The sequence below is a fragment of the Gracilinanus agilis genome, chromosome 5, assembly GCF_016433145.1.
Source record: "Gracilinanus agilis isolate LMUSP501 chromosome 5, AgileGrace, whole genome shotgun sequence".
In the NCBI taxonomy this organism is placed as follows: Eukaryota; Metazoa; Chordata; class Mammalia; order Didelphimorphia; family Didelphidae; genus Gracilinanus; species Gracilinanus agilis.
In genome coordinates this window covers 161,411,108-161,434,001 of record NC_058134.1, presented here as the reverse complement: position 1 = coordinate 161,434,001, position 22,894 = coordinate 161,411,108, and the positions used below count along the sequence as shown (strand labels likewise).

The following is a 22,894-nucleotide window of genomic DNA, read 5'->3' as shown; positions in this document are numbered from 1 at the left end:
CACACATATATAAATACATACAAATATCCTTCAGAAAAGTATTTAATAACAAGCCATCTATAATTTGGATCATGGGAAAACATGAACACAAGATACTACATATAATTATGTGATATGAAACAAATCAAAGACGTTAAAACTTTCTAAAGTGACAGGAATTTATTAACAATGTAAATGGATGGAAAATGACTTAGACAATGCTGTATAATAAAGAATACTTTCCTTTTTCCTTCTATCTTGTATTAAATAGCTCATAGCACTGTGAATAACAGTGAGATTCCTATGGAAACAACCCATTGTATCAGAGGTCAAGGAGAAGGTTATCGAGGTACTGTGAACACAATATGGAATGGAATTCCGTGCCAGCGCTGGGACTCACAGTATCCCCATCAGCATGACATAACTCCTGAGAACTTCAAATGCAAGTAAGTACAATTTGATGAAAAATATTATGGGCTTGTCCTTTGAGCAGGAAGAGACAAGGTAGTCAATTCTAATATCTGGGTCATAAACCATTTTTTTCCCTCCCTGATGCACATTTTGGCAACAACTTTATCAAAATTCTAAATTTTAAGTGTTTCCTTAAGTTTGTAAATTGATTTTGGAGGGGAGTATTTTTTTCTTTTTTTTTCCCTCAAAAGGGAATGCAGCTCTCTTTTTTCAGATATAATTTTGTAGCATGGGAAGCATTTTCCTTTGAGAACTATGCTAAAAATTAAATATATATATATAAATACTTAAATATATTTCCCAAATAAATTTCCTAGAGTAAATCCAAGCAAGTCACTTTAAGCAGGACACTAAAGCAATTCTCTGAATGATTTAAGCCAAAGAAACCTATTAGTACTATAAATTCGATATAATATTAATTGAAATTAGATGCCCCTGTATTTCACTTGTGATATGTTACTAATACTGTCTTCTCCTCACTAAATATGATACTAGTAAGAAATGTTCTTTGACTTCATTGTAATTGAAATTTGATTAAGAATACTTTGATTTATTTCTTAAATGTTCTGGATGCATTTTAAATTCTAATATTTCAAGAAATAGATTGAACTAAAATTGGCAGGTTTAAGTAGCAGAGATGTTACAAGTAATTTAGTCAATTGGCTATTTTAAAAAAAAGTTTGCCTATATATACTATAGAGCTCCTGCTAGGCTTATTACTTTATTGTTGTTAACTGTTAGTGGCCATTGCCTTTCCCCAATCTTTCCCCTACTTTATATCTATGTAACAAATCATTCATTATAATTGATCAAGATGACCCAAAATTAAAAGCTAAATTCTAAATGAGAAGATACAAAGATATTTATAAAAAGAGAAAAAAAATTAAGATTATGCCAGAATAATGTTAGATTATGATGTATATATATTTAAAAATTATGATATAGTTAAACATTTAACTGACTTTTCTTTCAGAGAAAATAGAATGAGCCTATGAATTGAATCCATATATTTCATACTCATATAGATTATCAAGACTTACATAGTAATTGATGTCTTAGAAATTCAAGTCATATTCTTTTCCTTTGTATTATTATTTCATGAAGAATTTAGCCTTTAAATTATTAAGTGCAAACGAAAATATTAAAATAAAGAATGAAAGCCACATTGTGTAGCCTAAGATTTTGCCATGGAGTATATTCATGAGTTCATCTGGTAGTAGTGTGTTGGCCTGGCAGAATGTGGCACATTGGTAAGTTTCTTATTATTTTTGAAATAGCTGACATCAAATTTCAGTGCCATTAAAGTGCTCTTTCTTCCAGATGCTGAATCTTTTCTTTAAATGAGAACTTTGCCAAGGTGTATTGTTTAATGATACTACCTGTGATGAAACAATATCAATCACATAAATTACCTCTTCCCTTTATTCCCACTTCATTAGCAGCCATAAACAATTCATGTTTCAATAGAGAGGAAAGAATTCAGGAAAAAATATTAGGGTGAGTCTACTTTTCCTTTCTACTTAAACCCCAATTAATGAGGTGTTTCCGGATTTAGACACTCACCTCAGACACTGCAAAATTTGGCACTAGCAAACTATGCACCCAATGCTTTCATTTAGTTATTTTGGGTCACATTTTTTTTTAAATAAAGCTTACTTCACTGTAAACCAAGCACATTTTATGTGAAATTTAATATATACATTTGTGCTCACACATAATTTGTCAAAATGTAAGTATTCGGTGTCACAGAGAAAGAGACTTTTACTCTTATTAATTTTTTCTTAATAATTGGCTTTTTCATAAGATCTAGAATGACCAAAGGTTTGAATTTGGTCTCAAATTATGAACACATGCCATTCAATGAGTTTGAAACTTTGGCAATCAATGTTCTTATATTCTTAAATGAAACAGTCTGTGCTAAGACTTAAGGCAGTCAGAGAAATGAAATGAGAGATGTAGTAGGAGTCACTGCCAACCTGAAACTGGGTTGATGATATGGAAGCTTCACTGTTGTATATTTTAGGTAGTTCCACATTCTTTCCTTTAAAATATTCTTGATTTCTGGTTGGCCTCTTAGGCGTAAATAAGTGATTATGCTACATAAAGCCCCTTAAATTTTCAAAAATCATATTTTGTAATAAACTTTGTACTTCTGAATTATTTTATTTTGTAATAAAATATATGAACCCTTACAATTTATGAGTGCAAAGAAACAGGAAAATTATCCAAGAGGGTACTTTTTTAAAACAATATTTGGTTGCTGAGCATTTAATTACAAATTTGAAAACTTTTTTAAAAATTATCTAAAATAATATTAAACCTCTTAGGATTTTAGTACACTTCCTATACTTATGACAGTATCTACTTTATTAAATAAATTACTGATAAGATAAAGGGAAGAGCATACAACCAAATTTTTTTTAAGTAGCTGCCATGTGAGAGGTGACAAGGAGAGATGACTTCCTCTAAACTCTCTCTATAAACATTCACCAGAATCATGCTGGAGTTTGTGCACAAAACCCAGATAATAGAAATTCCCTTTTGATTTTAAGGTTTTCTAGATGCTCTATTGATTCCACAGAGCTCTGAAGCTCTCTAGGTTCTCATAAATTAATTCCACAGTCACTTAAGAGAGATGGGCAAGCCATGCATACTAGAAAACAGAAAACAAATATTGTTGAATTTATGACAACTGGTACTCCACTGAATTAATACAGAAGTATATGTATAAGGGCGGGTATGTAATGAAGAATGTAGAGATGGCCATGAGTTCATCCCAAAATTGGATGAGCAGAAGAGAGTGACCAAATTCCATTTTGGAAAATGTAGAGCGCTTTTAATGATGCCAAGCTCCTCTTTCCTATGGAAGCCCAAGTGGTAATAATAGGAATTAAGCATTAAAAAAAATCTTCTACCTCTAGTCACTGGTCGATCTGGTTATTGTCCTTTTGTAGGGTTATTTTTCATTAAATAGAGAGAAAGGGTATCTTTCTTTCTCTGAGCAGAGACAAGAGACTGAGGTCTTCCAGCCTGCCTTGCTTTAGCCCCTGCCCCACCTAAAAAAATCCTGGCCGGAAGCCCTGCCCCTGAGAGGCGGAGCTACCCAGAAATCCACATCCTGTCCAGAGATACACATTCTGCCTATGACAGCGGGAGAGTGGGGTGCTGGGAAATGTAGTCCTGGGACGCAAAATTCCACTTGCACTCCTTCATACTCAAAAAGGACCAAAATGACATTACTATGTCAGGGGGTACAGTATGTATGACTATGGGTTCTGGTTGATCAGACAAATACAAACTGAAAAGGGTCTACCACTGGTCAGGCACAAATATTTTGCACAAGTATTTGGGACGTAGATAATTACTAGCACATCTCACAATGTGAAGCACTTTAATGTATATTATCTTATTTGATCCTCAAAATAACTCTGTGAAAGGTAGGTGCTATTATCATGCACATTTTATGGGGGGGGGAACTGAGACAGGGGGAGGATAAGTAACTTGCTCAAGGCCAAACGGCTAATATTTATCTTAGACCATATTGGAACTCAGATCTTCCTGATTTGGAGCCTAAGGCTCTATCTTTTATAGGACCAGAATCTAACCATTAATTTCACATTATAAATGCTGAAAAGGACTAAGTTCATCTAGTTTAATCAATTCCTTTATTTTCTCTAAGTAATAGAAAACCATAATCTCAGAAGCATCAAAATTGTATGAGCCCCAAAGAGTAATGAAATGATGCCTGGTAGACACAAGCAGACCTATCACCAATGATGGCTTGCATATGCTCTATATCAGGGGTTGGCAATGTATGGCTCTCAGAGCCATATCTGGCTCCACCTCCCCACCGGCCAGTCCGGACAGAGCCCCAGGATGTGCCCCAGGGGGACCCTTCAGCCCCCGCCCCATATTCCAGCGCCTCCCGCCTTCATCCTCCTCCTTCCGCAGGCGATTATGGTTCTCACGGCCAGAAAGGTTGCTGACCTTTGCTCTATATGGTATAAACATGTCTTTGCAGATATGTATGATCAGAAGAAATGGTGGCCTTATCATGTAGTCAAAATATGGACAGTGCGAATGTTATTATTGGCCTCCATTAAGTAGTTAGAAAATATGGAAGACATCCAGCCTATTGGGTAGATCCTATAAAGAGCTTTTACAGAGTGATAGAATCAAGATTCTATTTCATTCATAGATCCATCAAAGTTTAACTATAGGCAAGACATTGAAAATAGAAAAATAAATGCCCATAAGGATCTTATAGTTTCATGGGAGATTAAAACATGCACCAAAGTATAATACAAATTAAACTTTGATAACTTTACAGGCAAAAAAAAAAGATGCATATGGGTTTCAAAAAAATAGAATCACTTCTGTTTGAAAGAATTAGAAAGACTTCATGGAGGAGGTGACACATTAACTGGTCTTTAAAAAAAGCTATGGAAAGAATCCTCTAGGTATGAGAGTAAGTCTGTGAAAATGTACAGAAGTTGAAAGGGGAAAATTATGTATGTTCTCTCATATATTCATTAAATTTATTTTGTTATATTTAGGTTGCCATTTTTGAAACTTTCATAATTCAAAAGTCTCTACTAATTCTAGAATAGAAGAATTAATTTTGTTACTGGATGACAGCACTAAAGTAAAAAATAAGTAAAATAGGAAAGAAAAAGAAATTCAAGAAAGAAGTAATCCCCTTTATTTAGACAGAATATATTTGAGGGTCATCTGCTAAAGACATATTTCAGTGATTCATCACAGTATGAATTTTACCCTGAATTTCTATGGGTTATGCCAGTATAGCACAAACTCTGGCAGGTTCTATAAAGATTTTAAATATGGATGCAGTGATACTCTGTCTTTTTATTTTGGAGATTAGATCAATCTAGCTAAGTTTGAAGAGGCTCATCACAGAAAAAGTATCAGATCAGTTTTCTATCCTCACAGCTTGTCTTGCTCTTCTTGCCGTCTGTATCTCTCCTTTATCATCCCAAAATAGTTACATGATTCTTTTTGATCAACTACTGATACTACTTATTATCTCAGAGATAAAGGAATGTACAAGACTGTCTTATGAGACTTTATTCATTGCTTTGATTTCATGAATTCTTTACACATTGGACTTCATTTACCCATTACATAAATTCTGTATTTTTAGAAGTATTATAGTATTGATTTCATGAATATGAAACTTCCAATTTACATTAACATGATTATCTTTTATCAGAGATCTAAGAGAAAATTACTGTCGAAATCCAGATGGGGCCGAATCACCTTGGTGTTTTACAACAGATCCAAATATTCGGATTGGCTATTGTTCCCAGATTCCAAAGTGTGATGTTTCAAGTCAACAAGGTATAGAATCATGATGTGTTTTCCGCATAACTAAATTAGGGAAGAGCTAGTAAGTTGAGGACAAGATTGATGACAGGTACTTCAACATATCTATTTACACAAATATGTGTGTACATGTTTGTCTATATTTTATATGAACCTTTCTCTACTTGTATACCTATCATTTCTCTGTCTGTAGTTTTCTATCTATAGGATAGGATAGTGCATAGAATGACAGCTTAGAAGCCAGGAAGATTCTAGGTTCAATCTCCACACCGGTCATATGGCCTTAAGTAAATGCCTCAGTATTCTAGGCAACTCTTCGATTACAATTACAAAGAAGCTATCACAAGGTATTGGAAAAAGGGTTCTTCCCTTCTTGAGACTTCCTTATATCAATAAATTCAGAGGTACAGTCCTCAATCCTATCTACCTATGGTATATATTTTTGCATGCATAATTATACATCTATTTCTGTCTAAAGATAGCTATATAGATAAATGAACAAATATGTGATGGTATAATCATATCTGAATCCTCCAGGATATAACCAAGATTAGTTTATGGAATTTACCTCAATGCTTTCTACTGTTTTTGCATGAGACTTGTATATTTATTGGGTTGCTTTAGGGCATATGTCCAGTGTATTCAGTTCAATTTGACCAATATCTATTAAGCTTTTACTGTTCTCAAGGCACTGGGAATACAAGGAGAAGAATGGCAGTCATTGCTTTTGCCAATGCTTCTCCCACCTTCTCTCATCCTTTTATCAGTCATTGCTTACTTGCAGCAGTAAAAGGAGGATTCGTGAATGGGAAAGCAGTTGGATCTCTAGTTGGTTTTACTGTTCATTAGATGTTCTTGTATAGGAAGTTAAAAGCAATTTTTAAAAGGAGGTTTGATGACGTCTATGTTTTCTATTTATTTTTGTTATTCACATAGATTGGTTTTGAAGTGGAGCTAGTAGTTAGAGGATAAAATTAGTATTATTCCTATATGAGCCCAGGATTTGTATTAAAACTACATTAGGGCATAAATGCAGTGTATCCATTTCAACTTGATCAATACTTAGAAGCCTTTACTTTTATCAAAGGACTGTATTAAGTCCAAGGAATAAAAAGATGTATATAAAATATATTGTATATATAATAATTATGCATATAATAATAATACATAAATAAAATACATATTAAAATATATAAAACCAGAGTTGTTACTTTCAGGGCATTTACAGAATAATTGATGAGATGGACATTGAGGGATATGATCTGGTACACATGAATCCATAAAGTATGTATGATGGCGGCTAATAAGAGCATGGAAAATGCTTGGAGAGATCTGCAGAGGCATTACTCATTCTCACTTGGAGGAGAGGGAAGGCTTCATGAATGAAGTGATTATGAATTGGGTATTGAGGAAGAAATGGACTTCAACAGAGATAGAAAGCTGGGATGAGAGAAAGCGTCTGAGCTAGGCATGAAAGGTGATATGGGAAAGTGTCAGAACAGGAGAAGGGATGGAGAGCAGGCTTTTGGCTAGAATGCAAAATACTGGAAGGGAAATAAAAAGATAAAGTTTGGTGAAATGTTAGAGCCAGCTTTGGGAGAACCAGAAGCAGGAGTATAAATTTTCTTTTGTAAACAATAGCTAGTCATTGAAGGGTTTTTACTAGCTGTAAAATAATCATAGAGGTGCCTATGGCAGATCAATTACTCAGGTACTGATGGACTGCAAAGGAGTTAGAAAACTAGTGTAACAATCTAGGTGAGCAAAAGTAAGAGCGTGAAATGGCATAGTTTCAGTGGGAAATGTAGAGGATAGAAACAACAGGATTTAGCAGCACATTTGATGGATTGGCTAAAAGAGACAGAAAAGCAAAAGGTAATTCAAAAGTTATAAGCCTGGGAAAATTGGAGGATTGTGGTAGAAAGGCAGTTTGGAGTTGGAGGTGAGGAGTTCACTTTTTAAATACCTTTACAGTCTGTCTATATCAATGCTGAGTATCAGTTCTAAGTTAGAAGAGCAGAAAGGGCTAGGCAACTGGGGTTAAATGACTTGTCCAGGATCACAAAGCTAGGAAGTATCTGAGACCAGATTTGAAACTAGGACCTCCAGTTCATAGATGTGACTCTCTATCTAGTGAGCCACCCAGCTGTTCCAGGAGTTCACTTTTAGTTATGTTGAGTTTGAATGTGCCAACAGAATAAACAAGTGAAATCATTCAACAGGAAATTGAAAATGGGGGGTACTTTCCATCAGCATTCATCTTGTATGGTCTGATTTAGATATAATCTGACTTCTTTGACTTTTTGCTTTGCTTTGTATATCCAGGGCTCAACCCAGGACCTGGAACATAGCAGATACTTAATAGATGGTTGTTGATTGATTATTTGAATAACTAACTGGAACTTTTAGTAAAATGTTGGGGAAGGAAATATTTCATATGGAAATTAAGATATATTTAGAGGTGCTAGAGACATGCATTGTCTCCTGATTATTGTCAGTAGAATTTACACTATAAAAATATAATAAATAATGTTATTTTCTATTATATGAAAATTTATTTTTATATGAATATAATATAAATTATTTTATATTATATGAATTTATATAAATATAAATTATAAATAAAAATAAAACTATAAAATTATATTATATGAAAAATTTTTCCTTAATATTAAAATTGATTATTTTTTATTATTTAGCATGTCCCCAAATAAGATCTGTAAAAAAAATTTATTTTTGGCTCAGAAACTATTTAAACAGTTTTCTGGTAGAAAAAAGACATTTGTTTTCCAAATTTCTGTCATATTGATGGGGAATTATCTTAAAAAGCTTTGTGAATAACTATCAGTGAGTCGAGTTTACACACTTAAACTTTTTTAGTATTCCAAACAGAAAAAAATAGAGGGTAGAGAAAATTTGGAGAACTCATTACAAAATTTAGAAATGCTTATCTCCTATAAATTTATATCTAATTATAATCAAAATATTTTCAGTAAAAAGAAAATAAATTGACAATTAGTGATTTTTAAAAAATCATCATATGTCCTAGAATTAGTAGAAATTGATTTCATTGTCTCTGATTTTGAAATATATATAATGATAGTTCATTTTCAAATGATAACTGTAAGGCACTCAAGGCCATCTTAATTCAAGAGTAGATTGTTTTTATATATGCAGCTATTTTAATAATATATTTATGAAGATTTTTCAATAATATAGTAGAAAAAAGTTAGACTTCAGTTAAATGGAACCCAATTTCCCAAAACAGTCATATAAATTTTTATTCTCATATTGAATGTCTAACTAAGCATAGCACGTGGACTGATAGACATGGAGACATAGAGCTTTACACATATATGATACATGTTTTTTACAAGTTAATTATCTAAAAAAGTTTCTAGAAAAACAGAAAAGCATATTAAAAATAAAGAGATCAATTTCTGGGAAAATATCATATTCCACCAATACTTACGAAGTAGCTACTCTGTGCAAAGCACTGCTAGAGGCTGGAGATACAAATTAAAAAAAAATTAGTCTTTGCCTTCATTCTACATAGTAGGGCAGAGTGGATAAGTACACAGACAAGTAAATATAAGATAAAGAATAGATTTCATGTGGCTTAGTGGATAATGTGTTGAGTCTAAAGTTTTCTTAAACTTGACTTCAAATTTGTTCTCTGATACTTCCTGGCTGTTTGACCCTGGGCAGTTCATTTACCTTCTTTTTGCCTCAAGTTTCTGTATCTGTAAAATGGGCAGAGCAGTAGCTACCTCCTAAGATTGCCATGAGGATGAAACTGGATATTTTTGAAACACTGAGCACAGTGCCCGTCATATAGCAGACATTACATTAGTGTTAGCTATTGTTAATTTGATTATTAATCAAATAATCAGAAAATTTGCATTCAGCAATTAATTGGGGAAAAATACAGTATCTGAGATAAAAAGACCCTGAAGACATATTCCCTTCCTCTGAAGAGCTTACAACCTAGTTGGGGATTTGCACATATAAAAAGTTAACTAACAATGAGTGGATTAAGATAAATGTCCAGACAGGTACTGAAACTTAACATGTCACTCAACTAAAAATGTTAGAGAAATACCTTAGGACTATTGGCATTTGAAGGGACATTAAAGATGATATAGATGAGAAGTTCTTTGACTGATGTCCATAGTCCCCCATGTCCTTTGCAGGGTCGTCTATGAATGAACTGTGTGTGTGTGTGTGTGTGTGTGTGTGTGTGTGTGAAATTGGATAGTGAAAAATACATACATATATACATATATATATATATATGTATATATACATGTACCCAGACTTTGGTATTCTCTTTATTTTCACTAGCTACTAATGAAGCATTAGCATTTTGTTCAGTTATGGCTTTTTTCTTAAAAACATTCATCTAAGAAGGAGCACCTAGGATCTATGACACATGCAAAAAATGATTAAAAATCTATCTGCAAATTTTGGAGATGAAGGAACTAAGTGCAAGCTGCTGAAGGTTGCCCAAAGAATTAATGACAGAGACAGGACAAGAGCCCTCTTATCTGGATTCCTTGTCTGGTGCTCTTTTTACAGGCTCTCCAAATTCTTAATATAATGAGATTTTCAAAAATGCATGCTAGAAAATCCTATTTTTTATTACTGCTATAGTTTTAAAATGAATAATTTCTTATTTATTTTTAATATAAAAATCATTGAACTTATTTAGTGTCTCAATGTAGCTTTTAAAAAAAGAGGCATAAAATTGTTCCAGATTGAAGGTCTTTGGCCTTAATTAGGAATTTTATATTCTGCATTATATATAGTAGACTTTATTTGTAAATAGGTTTTTTATAGCATTTTGTTGATTTAATTTTAGTACTTTTAAAAGAATTTTCCTTACATTGTGCTATACATTTTTTCAATGATTATCTTTCTGTACTTTTTATTTTTATTTTTTTTAATTTAGACTGTTATCGTGGGAATGGCAAGAATTATATGGGAAATTTATCCAGGACAAGATTTGGGCTTACCTGTTCTATGTGGGACAAGAATATGGAAGACTTACACCGGTGAGTAAATTTTACTTAGGAAGTAATCGACATATGGCCATAGTAGAAACATGGATTTATCTATATTATGACTGACTGTACTTTGAAATGAGACAAGTATAGATGTTGAGGCAGTAGGACCAAGTGAAAAAAAAGCTGTATTTAGAGTCAAATGGGCTGAGTTTCAGGACCAGCTCTGCTACTTACTATGTGACTGACATTTTCCCATTGCCATGAAAATTAGCTAATGGCATTCCTTGGGTACATAGGATAGAGACTCTACATAAGAATATCATGGGATATCAAACATCAGGAATGTGGGACAAAGAAGAATGGAAGGAGAAGGAGCATACTTAGGATAGGAAATTGATTTATGACTTTATCAGAAGATACTTGTTGGTGTCTTTGAGGTCCTGCCAGGTACTGTTCCAGTTATAGAAATAAAAGGACAAAAGTGGAAATAGAGACTGCCTTCAAGTAGTTCACATTCTAGAATGGGGAAGGGAGTGAAAATATGATAACAACTGGGAGGAAAAAGGAAAGGTCTAATGTAGGATCTGGCACTTCAATTCAGTCTTTAATGTAATTATATATTCCAAGAGAAGGGAAAGCATTCCAGGCATGGAAAAACCTGGACAAAGACACAAAATGGAAGAATGTCATGTTAAGTAGCAGCAAGTAAAACAATTTGTCTGAAATGTAGACTCAGTTAGGGGGACTGATGTGAACTTGGTCTGGAAATATAAGTTGAAGACAGACCAAAGAATTGCCGACACAAAACAAAGGAATTTGTATTTTATCCTACGATTTTTGTTGTTATTGTTCAGCCACTTTCATCATGTCTGACTCTGCATGACCCCATTTGGGATTTTCCTGGCAAAGATACTGGAGTGGTTTACCATTTCCTTCTCCAACTCATTTTACAGATGAGGAAACTGAGGCAAACAGGGTTAAGTGACTTACCCATGATCACACATCTAGTAAGTGTCTGAGCTGGTTTTGAACTTGGGAACACAAGTCTTTCTGACTCTAGGCTCTTCATTGTATCCACCAAGCTGTCTAACTCTAAAGACAATAGAGAGCCATTAAACCTCTTAGAACAAGAGAGAGAGAGAGTCATGAAATGCCTTTTTACTGACTACCTCCAATAACTAGAATGATCTTTTTCACCTCTAACTCCTGGCTTCCTTTAAGACTCAGTTCAAACACTACCTTCTCCAGGGGGCCTTTTCTTCTTTCTTACCTCATTGCTAGTGCCTTTCTCTTGAGACTATTTTCCATTTGCACTGTGTAGATCCTGTATGTGCAGTATTTTTCATGTTATTTCCTCCCTTTGAACAAGTGTTCCTTGAGAACAGAGGCAATGCTTTTTGCTTTTAATTGTATACTTAGCACCGTGCTTAACACTTAATAAGTACGTAATTAATGATTTTTTTACTAGCTGACAGCTATGATGAAAATGGATTGGGGAAGGGAGAAACTGGTGAGAAGAACAATTCGGAGGCTATTTCAGTAATCTAGAGAAGAGCTGAGGAGGTCCTGAACGAATAAGATGGACACAAGAGTGGAGGGAGAGGGGTGCTATGGAGATAAAATTAACAAGACTCAGACACAGTGGATATCAGGGATCAGTAAGAAGAGGAAAGGGTTGAGCATAGGACAACCCCTAGATTTTTGTTTTTAAGAGAGTAGACATTTGATCCTTCTTTCCTCACTTCATTGGTGACTTTGGCAAGTGAAGTTTCAATGGAATTGAGAAGTGGGAGGTGAAAGTAGAGGTGATGAATGTAGACTGTCTTTTCAGGTGTTTGGAAAAAGAGAGATTTATAGAATACATTCAAGAGTTGATAGGATCCAGTGAAAGCTTCTTAAAGGTTGGGAAGACATGGGGAAGTTTGTACATAGCAGGGAAGGAAGCAGTGGATAAGGAAAGGATGAAAATTTAGGACATAACTAATGCTTGAAGAGGCAAGCTATTGGAGGGCATATGTATCAAATTACTTTTTCAATAATGTTCCGAAGCTCAACACACCATTAGAAATAAGTCTAATAAAATACATATGTAAAAATCTTACTCAATAACACTTTGCATTAGGTCTTCCCATACTTCTCAGTAGTATTGTATCTATGAACATTAAGGAATACAAAATAATTAAATATTAGTATGATGCTTATATTTCCCCTTGTATTGTATGATTTGATTTTTGTAATTTGATTTCTCTAAGGCTAGATCTCAGTGTCTATTAATACTTTTAGTCCACATTATTTGGATAGCTGCAAATGATGCAAAATCTAAACACATTTGCATAGTTATAGATAACTGTACATTCATATGCGGACTTAACCATGAAAATGGGCTTAAAAATAAAATCTTTTTTTTCTTCCTTTGAAGATTTCTGTCTTTTGGAAGCCTTTACTCTCTTCACTTCAGAGGAGAAAGTTATAGAATAAAGAGCAAAACAAACAAGTAAAAATTGCGTATTTGTCCTACATTTTTTATATCTCTGACAAAACTATTTTAGTTCAAGAGAAAAGGATTCTATTTATAAAAAATGAAAGTTTGTGAATTCTTTATGTCCTTAATTTAAATTGGAAGTTTCTAAAGAAAGGGTTCATTCACACACACACTTTTATAAGTGGTGAAAGTGTAAGATCTGAAATGCAAACTATATGCTGTCTTCTTTGTAATATTTTATTTTCTTGGAGGGAACAGCTTATGATGTATGTAACATGCTTTTGTGCAGGCATACTTTCTGGGAACCAGATGCTAGCAAGCTGAATAAGAATTATTGCCGTAATCCGGATGATGATGCCCATGGGCCCTGGTGTTACACAGGCAATCCGCTTGTTCCTTGGGATTACTGCCCAATCTCTCGCTGTAAGTGTGCTTGCTTCTAATGTTTTTCAGATGAAATATTTTAACTATATTGTGTCCATTTATTGTAGTAGTAATTATTCATGTAATTTTTCACATTCTCTGCCCCTGTTCCATCACTCTACCACTGTGTAGCAGAAGTAGAAGGGAGATTGTTCAGGCCTGGTAATTATTTTGGAGTTTTCTTGCATATTGATTGCCATGGCACCAAGATTTATCACCAAGGTCCAGCCTACTTATTGATAGATACTCAAGTCAGCGGGTCTTTGGAAAACTGACAGTCTTTTGGTAGGAATACACCCCGAAACTTCCATAGCTTGAGTTGTCCTGGGATAGCTTTCTGTAATTCAGGATTGCTTTCGTGTAAAAATCTTCAAAAAAAAGTCTCAAGGACTTTTTTTTTTTTTGTGATGCTGTTGAGAGTCTTAAGGGGCAGGAAGCTATGGACAGTTTGTAACTTGCCTTGTTGAATAATTATGCACACAAATGTAATTCTGACAGTATGTTACTCAAAAATAATTTATTAAGTGCCTATTTGGTGGACTCTGGGTTAAGTGCTCCAGATACAAAGAAAGACCAGATGAATTATAAATAACCCAACAAAACAAAATGTTCCATATTTCACAACCTTGCGGTTAAAAAAGAAAGGAAAATTAAACAAACAAACAAAAAAGACAAGACTCATAAACTTAAGATTTGTGGGCTGTTTTAAAAAACATGTTAACAGATATTATAAAGATGATTAAAATTATTAGCGGATCTGAACCCATTTTTAGGAGCATTTCTTCTATAAATTACATTTTTGGGATTCATCTTAAATGTAACTGAACTAAGTATGTTGTGTTTGCAAAAAGAATCAAAATTCCATTCTGTCAGTATTAATAAAAATTTTATGACATTCTAATGACATTTGTCAGTTTAAAACCAGTTTCCATTTTTTCTTTTGCTCATTCTTCCTTCTGATATATTTTCATCTCCCTACCCTTATTCCTTTTTTATTTTCTTCTTTTTCCACATCTAACTTGAATATGATATCTAGATAATGACACAGGGCAGCTGGTGGCACAGTGGACAGAATGCCAGATGTAACATCAGGAAGACCTGAGTTCAAATCTGGCATCAAATAGATACATACTGGCTGTTTCACTCTGGGCAAATCATTTAAACCTGCTTGTTAGTTTGCTCATCTCTAAAATGAAATGGACAACTTTAGTATCTTGTTTAAAAAAAACTCCAAAAGCGTCATAAAGAATCGTGTGTGTGACTGAAAACAACAACAGATGTATCATAATCCAGACATCTCTAGCTACAGAGGAATTTCCCAGATGTACTTCCATTGACACAGATGATATACAGATACCTGGTACCCTACTGCCCTTCACTCTAAGTCTTTCTCCTGTGTTTGATGAAATTTAGACTCCTAGATATTTATGAAAAGAAGTTGTGCTTCCCTGGCCTCATAGTCACTTGTGTGCTCTGTCTTCCTCTGAGCTATTAATTCCTGAAGGATTTTACACATCCTTCCTTGTAAAACATACAACATGACCTCATAAAACAAATGCCTGTGTGTATCATGGAAAACTGATTTTTTGGAAGGAAAAAATGTCATCTATAAAAGGAATATCTAATTATCTCTTATATTTCCTTGCTTGTTGTGCCCCAGGCAGTTCTCTACCCACACTCTCTATTATCTCTGCCTGGATAGAAGATAGGAATTAGACCTGTGATTTCATTGGTATAGGGAACTGGCAGATGAAGCAACTCTGTGCAAGTTCAGATCAGCACTATTTTTGTAATAACTTTGTAGCAACTTTGAGAGTTTCTTAGAGCAATGAGATCTTAAGTGACTGGGTTATACAGAATAATATTGCCAGGATACATGCCAGAAGTAGGACTTCAGCCTTGGTTTACCTGGTTCTGAGCCTGGCTCTTAGACCAGTATAACAAATCTGTTTTGCTTTGCATCACCCTAGTTTGGCTGCTGTGAACTAAGGAGCCTTTCCCTTAGGTGATTTGTTCATAGAAAATGAAAAACACTAAAAATAAATTATGTATGCTATATAGTCATTTCTTCTGCCATTTTGAGAAAAACAAAATAAATGTTGATTGTGAATGTTATTAGATAATGATAGATTTGAATGAAAAATCTATGTTTATGACTAAGTCTAAAAATTAAAAAAATTATCATTTAAATAATTGTTTAATTTTTAAGGTAATATGATAAATGGCTAAGAATTCTGATGTTAACCATCAGAAATTAGGTTGATATCCTGGATCTACCAATATTTTCTCTGTATCGCATTCTCTTTATCTATAAAGTAAGGAGACTATACTATGATACTTTTAAGGCCACTTTGAACTCTGAAACTGTGATCTATCGATAAATATTCTTAAAAACATTTTTTCAAGTTTCTAAAATAATATGAGTAATAGGTGAAAAATTTAGGATAGACAAATTATAATGTCCTAGGTAACTCTGGAAATATTTCATTTGTAAGTCTAATGAGTTTGTTGAAATCTAACTATGCTTTTTAGAATTTGTGGGATATTTGTAAAACGACAATAGTAACCATGATTTGGGACCAAAAAATAATAATGAAAAGTATATCAATCAGTTTATCAATGAGTCAACATGCATTTATTGAAAATGTGGACTATTTTAGGTGCTCAGCATCTAATATGTTTTTCATTTATTCAAGTATGTCAACTTAACAATTATTTATTAGACTTCACTGAATGAATGAATCAAGAAATGAATTAAAAAACATTTATCGATCATTATGTGCCAATCACTGTGTTTACTTCCAGGAATAAAATACAAAATTTAAGTCAGTTCCTTTACTTCTAAGTTTCTTATTTGTTTTTCTATTCTTTTTTTTTTTTTTTTTTTTTGGATCTCTCCTAGAGGTTCATTTTGGTATTGATATTTTTGCACATCTTCCTTTTAGGCTTCACATGTTTTCATTTTTGTGTTGCCATCCTCTTCTGAGTTTGCATTTTGGTCATTTCTCTTGTTAAAAATATTTTTCTAGGGGGGGGCAGCTGGGTAGCTCAGTGAATTGAGAGTCAGGCCTAGAGACGGGAGATCCTAGGTTCAAATCCAGCCTCAGACACTTCCCAGATGTGTGACCCTGGGCAAGTCACTTGACTCCCATTGCCTACCCTTACCACTCTTCCACCTAGGAGCCAATACACAAAAGTTAAGGGCTTAAAAAATATATTTTTCTAGGGTCAGATTTATTTGCTGTCTTTTGCTCATTTTGAGGTTATTTTTCTCTTGATTTTATCTACATGTTGAAATTTCACACTATGCCTGGGTTTGGTGTAGCAGCTTGGTTGGTCTGATGTGGGGAGGTTTGTAGCTATTCAATCCAGATGGTTTGAGTTGGGTTCTTCCCAATCTCATGGAGGCTAGACCTTGTTGGGCTGAGTTTCTCCCATTGCTGGTTGGACTCGGCCATTTTGGGCCTTTGTTCTGACTGGACTATGCAGGGCTATGTTTTCCCTACTGTTGCATGTTCTGTATTTGTTTCTGCTCTTCTTCTTCTGAGGCTGAAACAAGCTGGCAGTGCTCTTCTTTTGCGTGTGCTATATTGTGTCCCAGTTCCACCGAGGCTTGCTCAGAGCACTCACCCCACCCCAGGGAGATGAATCCTCCTTACTGTCTCTTGACATTTTTCTGGGCTAGAGCACGATTCGCTCCTTCTTCTATTGGTTCTACCACTCAAATATTCTTTTTGAGGTACCTTTGTTCTTTTGTGGGTCTTTGGAGGGTGGTTGATGGGCTTCTTGCCATCTTGGCCTCATCTCTTCAGTATTCTCCAAGGCAGTCACTAGGGTAATGGGCAGCTCCTGACACCACCACTACCTCCCAACAGATATTTCTGTTCAGTTCCATTACCATAAGAGCTTTCATCCTAATGAAACAGTGACATCTAGGAAAGCAAGTTATGGTCTTAGAAATAGGAAACACAGTGAGAGAGAAACAATGAGTCAGTTAAATGACAATACTTTCCAGGGACAATAGTTTTGATGATTTCATTATAGTTCACAAGAAAAAGGTGGGAAGTAGGGGAGGGATGGGATAGATACAGGTTGCAGAGTGCCGGAGCTTGCTCAAGAACCACTTATTGACACCAACTGTTGCATTTACCCTATGAGTATTTCTTTCTTGGAAATTGCAAAAGTTACAAATTAAGATTCTATTTTTTGTTAATTTTTAATCTTAATAAAGTGGTGAACAAAATGTTAAGAAGAGAGATTCAGTTAAATGTGTATAGTACAAATATTTGATAGTCCATGTGTTAAGTGTTTATCAGAACATCCTCAGGTGTTGGGGTGGACATTGGCCTGCATGAAGTCGAGGTTTCATAGTTTGAGGGAGGTAGGGACCCCGTAGTGACTTTCCTCTTTCTAAACTTGGTCCCTGTGGGTCTGGTTTAGTGGGTGGAGCAGAGGCAAGGTAGGAGGTGGGAGGGTTTGAAATGACAGGGCAGAAAATGTCTAGTGTGAAGATGATTCTACATGGTCTCCCGTAAAGCTGAGAATACATAATTCATTTCAGAACTTCTATTGTAACATGAAGAGAACCTTCAGACTTTTATATTCTAAATGACCTCCAAAACAATGATCTATATAGCTTTTAAACTATCAAAAATTTTAAATATCGTATATGTAGAATCATATTACTTAGATTATAAGATTTGAATAATTTTTAAAGCATTATCAATTACTAAGCTTAAATCAAAAGTCAATTAATACTTGAGGGTCCAAAAGGTGTGCAAGTGTCTGAATTAATAGCTAAGATTTTACTTTGGCATTTTGGAAAGAGACATGTCATATTCTCATTACTAAGAAGTAAATTGTTTGGCATATATTTTTGCACTCTTTTCTTTAAGAAGAGCAATCTAACTCTTCATAGACTTATTATTGTTACTCAAATAAAAGAATTAAATTAAACAAGTACATCAACTAACGCTTCTTTCTATATTTTAAAATATTTTTGCCAACCTCAATAATGAAGCACAGGCTTTGCAAATTACATCTTCACAAGATGCTAGCAGTAGCATTCTGTTGTCTTGCGGTCTTTCACATCAAAGCAGCCAAGGGAGCATAAAGCTATTCATTTTAAAAAATTACAAGTAATTGACTTGGGCGGAGAAACCAATAACCTTGATGTTTTAATTTCCCTAGCCTGCACCTCTCCCAATTTTAGACCTCCTATCCATACCAACTAATAAGCTGTCAGCAGCTGACTCAAAGACAAAACCCACCTCAAAATAAGCTTAAGGGAAACTGGAAGGGGAAGGAAAAGGGAATATGATGAAATTCATATTCTTACGCTATTACCAATCTTTACTCTTATGTTTCTAAATTAAATATGTTAGATAATAAATCCTTCATAAGACCTAATTGCCTAGAAATACCCCAAAATAAATAACTGTCAAATTTGCATCCTTGAAAAGGAAATCCATATGTCTCCCTCCCCATTGCTAATGTATTTGTGTTCAGGGCACTTCCAGAGATTAACCGCCAGCTAGTGTTAATTGTGCCTGACTGCACTATAGGCCATCAATTCTGAACAGCTAGTCATTTAGCTCCAGGAAATGTCTTGTGCCTCATTCATTACTGCTTAATTATTCCCTCTCCCAGGCATCTTCCTGGCCTGTCTCTATTGCAGCATTTAACCCCTGGTAGGGGGTTTGTAAAAAGGAGTGTCTTTTGAAATTGAAATTAATGTTCCATACAGTTACCAAGCAGATCCCCACCCTCTCACCATTTTGTACCATTCTATCCTTGAAATAAAATATGAAATGGAGCATTGAATTTCCACTTAGCTCAGATTCAGAACCATTGGCATTTCTTATACACATATATGTGGTATGTTCATTTCCTATAGTTCTTCACCTTTGTTAAAAATTCAATATAAATAAAAAAGATTTTTTAAGGGGAAAATCATGAACAGTAAGATTGAAATAGTCTATCTTAATAACTAAAACCAATGCAGGCAAGAACAGTTCAGTGTTATCTATGTTTTTCCACCACAATAACTTAGTTCTATACAAGATAATATATTACACATTACTGGATAATTTTTGGCATCTCAATAGAAATTAATAGCTATTTAATGTTAGTAATGTAATTGAAACTGCCATTAATTCAATTGCCAAATGGTACAAAAGCCCAAACCTGATAGCCTACCAAAGAGTTCTAAAAGAAACAATGAATGCATAAACATCATCTAGTATTAATATGTACAACAATCTAATTTCTTCCAATATAAATAATTTATAATAACCTTGAAGAATTCTGCTTTAGTTCTTAAAGTCTGGAGACATCATACATTTACATATATATCTGTCTGCTAGACAGTTGTATTTTTTACACACACTTATATTTTTGGTGTATTTATGTATAAAGGGGGAGGAATGGAAGGAGTAAGAGAAGGGAGAGGGAGAGGGGGTTAGAGGAATAGGAGAGACAGACAGACAGACAGACAGAGACAGAGAGAGGGAAACACACACACACACACAGACCGAGAGAGAGAGAGAGAGAGGGAGAGAGAGAGAGAGAGAAGGGAAAACAGACAGACAGAGAGACAGACACACACACTCACAGAGACAGAGTCACAGAGAGAGACAGAGACTGAGAGATAGAAAGAAAGAGAGGGAGCTGAGAGAGAAGTTACAGCAATACACATGATGAAACATTTTCTTTCCTTTATATATAGCTACTTATTTTAGGGCTTTTTCAGGTCATTTCTCATGAATTTTAATACATTTTGTTTACTTTTACAGGTGAAGGGGATACTACACCTACAATAGTCAATTTAGATAGTAAGTAATGCTATATAAGCACTTACTATATATATATATATATATATATATTTCCTTTGTGCCATGATTTGCTTAAGTTTTCATCCTAAGACTTTTAAGTATTGTCAAGTATTTATAATTCTTCAATATCATGTAATAGGGAAAAATAAATTTTCTTTAATTTCTATTCTTTCTAATTTTATTGGAGGATTATTATATGTGTATGTAAGGGAAAGAGGCTGGCAAATAGGTCATGTAAAGTTAAGTAATATTTGGTTTTGGACATGTGTTTTTGCATTTGAATCTTAATGAATACTAGACTATCAGCTTTACGAGGGTCAGCATCTGTCTTAGTTTATGTCTCCCACTGGAGATATAAAGTAATATAATTAGCATAATATTCTTGCCATTATAGGGATTTAATATATACTTATTGTGTTGATTTCGTTATTAGCATAACTGAACTTATGAAAATATGAATTCATGGAGGCATGAGAAAAAATCATTTAACAATTCCAATTAACATTCTTCCCCCCCCCAGGTTAAAATATTATCCTTATCTATTTTCTACTTTATTCAGATTTATTTATATAGTTTTGAAAGGGTCTACTTAGCATCAACCTAAACTAAGCTGTTGAAATCCTCAACATTTTTATACCTTCCATAGATTGAAGGAGGCAAAGAATGATTTCAATTTTATAAGCCAAATGAAGCATGCCAGTGTACTTGGGGAAAATATAAATACCTGGGTCATTGTAGATGTTTAATAAACATAAAAACAACAATGAATACAGAGATATAGCATGGTTTTAGATTTTTACCTCATTTAAATTCACTATGAATACAGATTTTAATCTCCTTGAGATCAACTTTTGTCATATTTTGTATTCTCAGTGTTTAGCACGCTGCTTGACATACACAGTAGGTAGTTAATAAGTGTTTATTGAATTTAACTGAACTTTTAAATGATCACACAAGAATAACAATTTTAGAGTAGAAATGGATCTCACAAGTCATCTAACCTAATGCTACATTATGAGAATTGACCACATTATGGAGAAAACATTAAAGAGTTATTGTAGCATTGTTTAGATGAACCATTATGTCATACTGTTCATAATTCTTCTCTGCTCTTCATCTTTAGAAGGAGGCAATATACTCTTTGGGGCCATCTCTGTTGGGATCCAACCCAATAAATGATCGTCAAAAATAATTTAATTGATTTAATCTCTCTCCCATGTAATGGTACCTCATGTTTAAATATAGAAAGTGTGGCCCTCTAAATCTCTTCTTAGACAAAAATGCACAGTTCACTTAAGCAGTCAGCAAATGATATTGATTCAACTCTTCATCATCTTGATTCCTGTCTTGTAGAAATGCTTCATTTTGCTGCTATTGTATGTATTTCATGGTGCCTCAAATGAAATGCAGTACTCGAGTGATCAGCCACTGGAATACATTACTTGTTCTTTTCAAAGTTTAAGAAAAAATATCTTAAAAATAGTTATCTTCTTATATCTCTATGGAAATGTATTTCCAGTGATTTAATTATTATTCACATTTTAAAATCATGAAAATGATTAAATTAACAGAAAGAAAATAGTCTTAATACATTTTGAGCTTTGGGAGTTTCCATCTGAAGGAACCAGCTAGGAGAAGTGCAAGGGTCACTGACTTGCAGTCAAGGACAGTACTGGTTCATAACCTGTCTCTCACAGTCACTACATGTGTGACCCTGAACAAGTCATTTGACATTTACTGCTCCATTTTCTTCATCTGTAAAATGAGAGGGTGGGATTCTATGCCCACTGCCAAGTCTTTATCTATCATCCTATGAAATTCTGATGGATCTTGAATTCAGAGCAAATGCCGTAACAGAATGTCCTGAGCAGTAAAGTGACTTTTCAATCTTTCCCCTGCCTCAGCCCTTACCTAATGGTGAGAGGGGGTCAGACAATGTTGAATCCTTGATGGTTTGGAGTAGAGTTTCTTGGTACCATTGCTCATGATGATTGAATTTTCCTTCCCTCACTGACCTTATTGCTTTGGAATTGCTGGATTATTTGTCACTAATTTCATAATCCAAGCAAATTTTTGTTTGCATGAAGAACTACTCACCCTCCCCCCACCCTGGTCTATGCTTGGAGATTCTCTCCATTTCCTCTTCTCCCTTACCATTTCCTACTAGTTGGAACATCCCCTTCTTCTGTACCCAAATCCTTATGCCTTTCCTCCCTTTAAAACTGGTTAAGAATGAAAGCATAAGAAATAGGACCGATACTCATAAAGGGAAAGGAAGGAAGGAAGGAAGGAAGGAAGGAAGGAAGGAAGGAAGGAAGGAAGGAAGGAAGGAAGGAAGGAAGGAAGGAAGGAAGGAA

At 34.3% G+C, this 22,894-nt stretch overlaps 1 protein-coding gene across 1 annotated transcript in view; it reads left to right on the top strand.

Moving 5' to 3' along the window:
* HGF (hepatocyte growth factor) overlaps positions 1 to 22,894 on the top strand; it is a 95,232-nt gene that overhangs the window by 65,934 nt on the left and 6,404 nt on the right. The window contains exons 8-12 of the mRNA XM_044679054.1: positions 251 to 425; positions 5,681 to 5,808; positions 10,745 to 10,847; positions 13,571 to 13,704; positions 20,499 to 20,541. Coding sequence (XP_044534989.1) covers positions 251 to 425; positions 5,681 to 5,808; positions 10,745 to 10,847; positions 13,571 to 13,704; positions 20,499 to 20,541 — 583 coding nt within the window. The remainder of the gene's footprint in view (positions 1 to 250; positions 426 to 5,680; positions 5,809 to 10,744; positions 10,848 to 13,570; positions 13,705 to 20,498; positions 20,542 to 22,894) is intronic.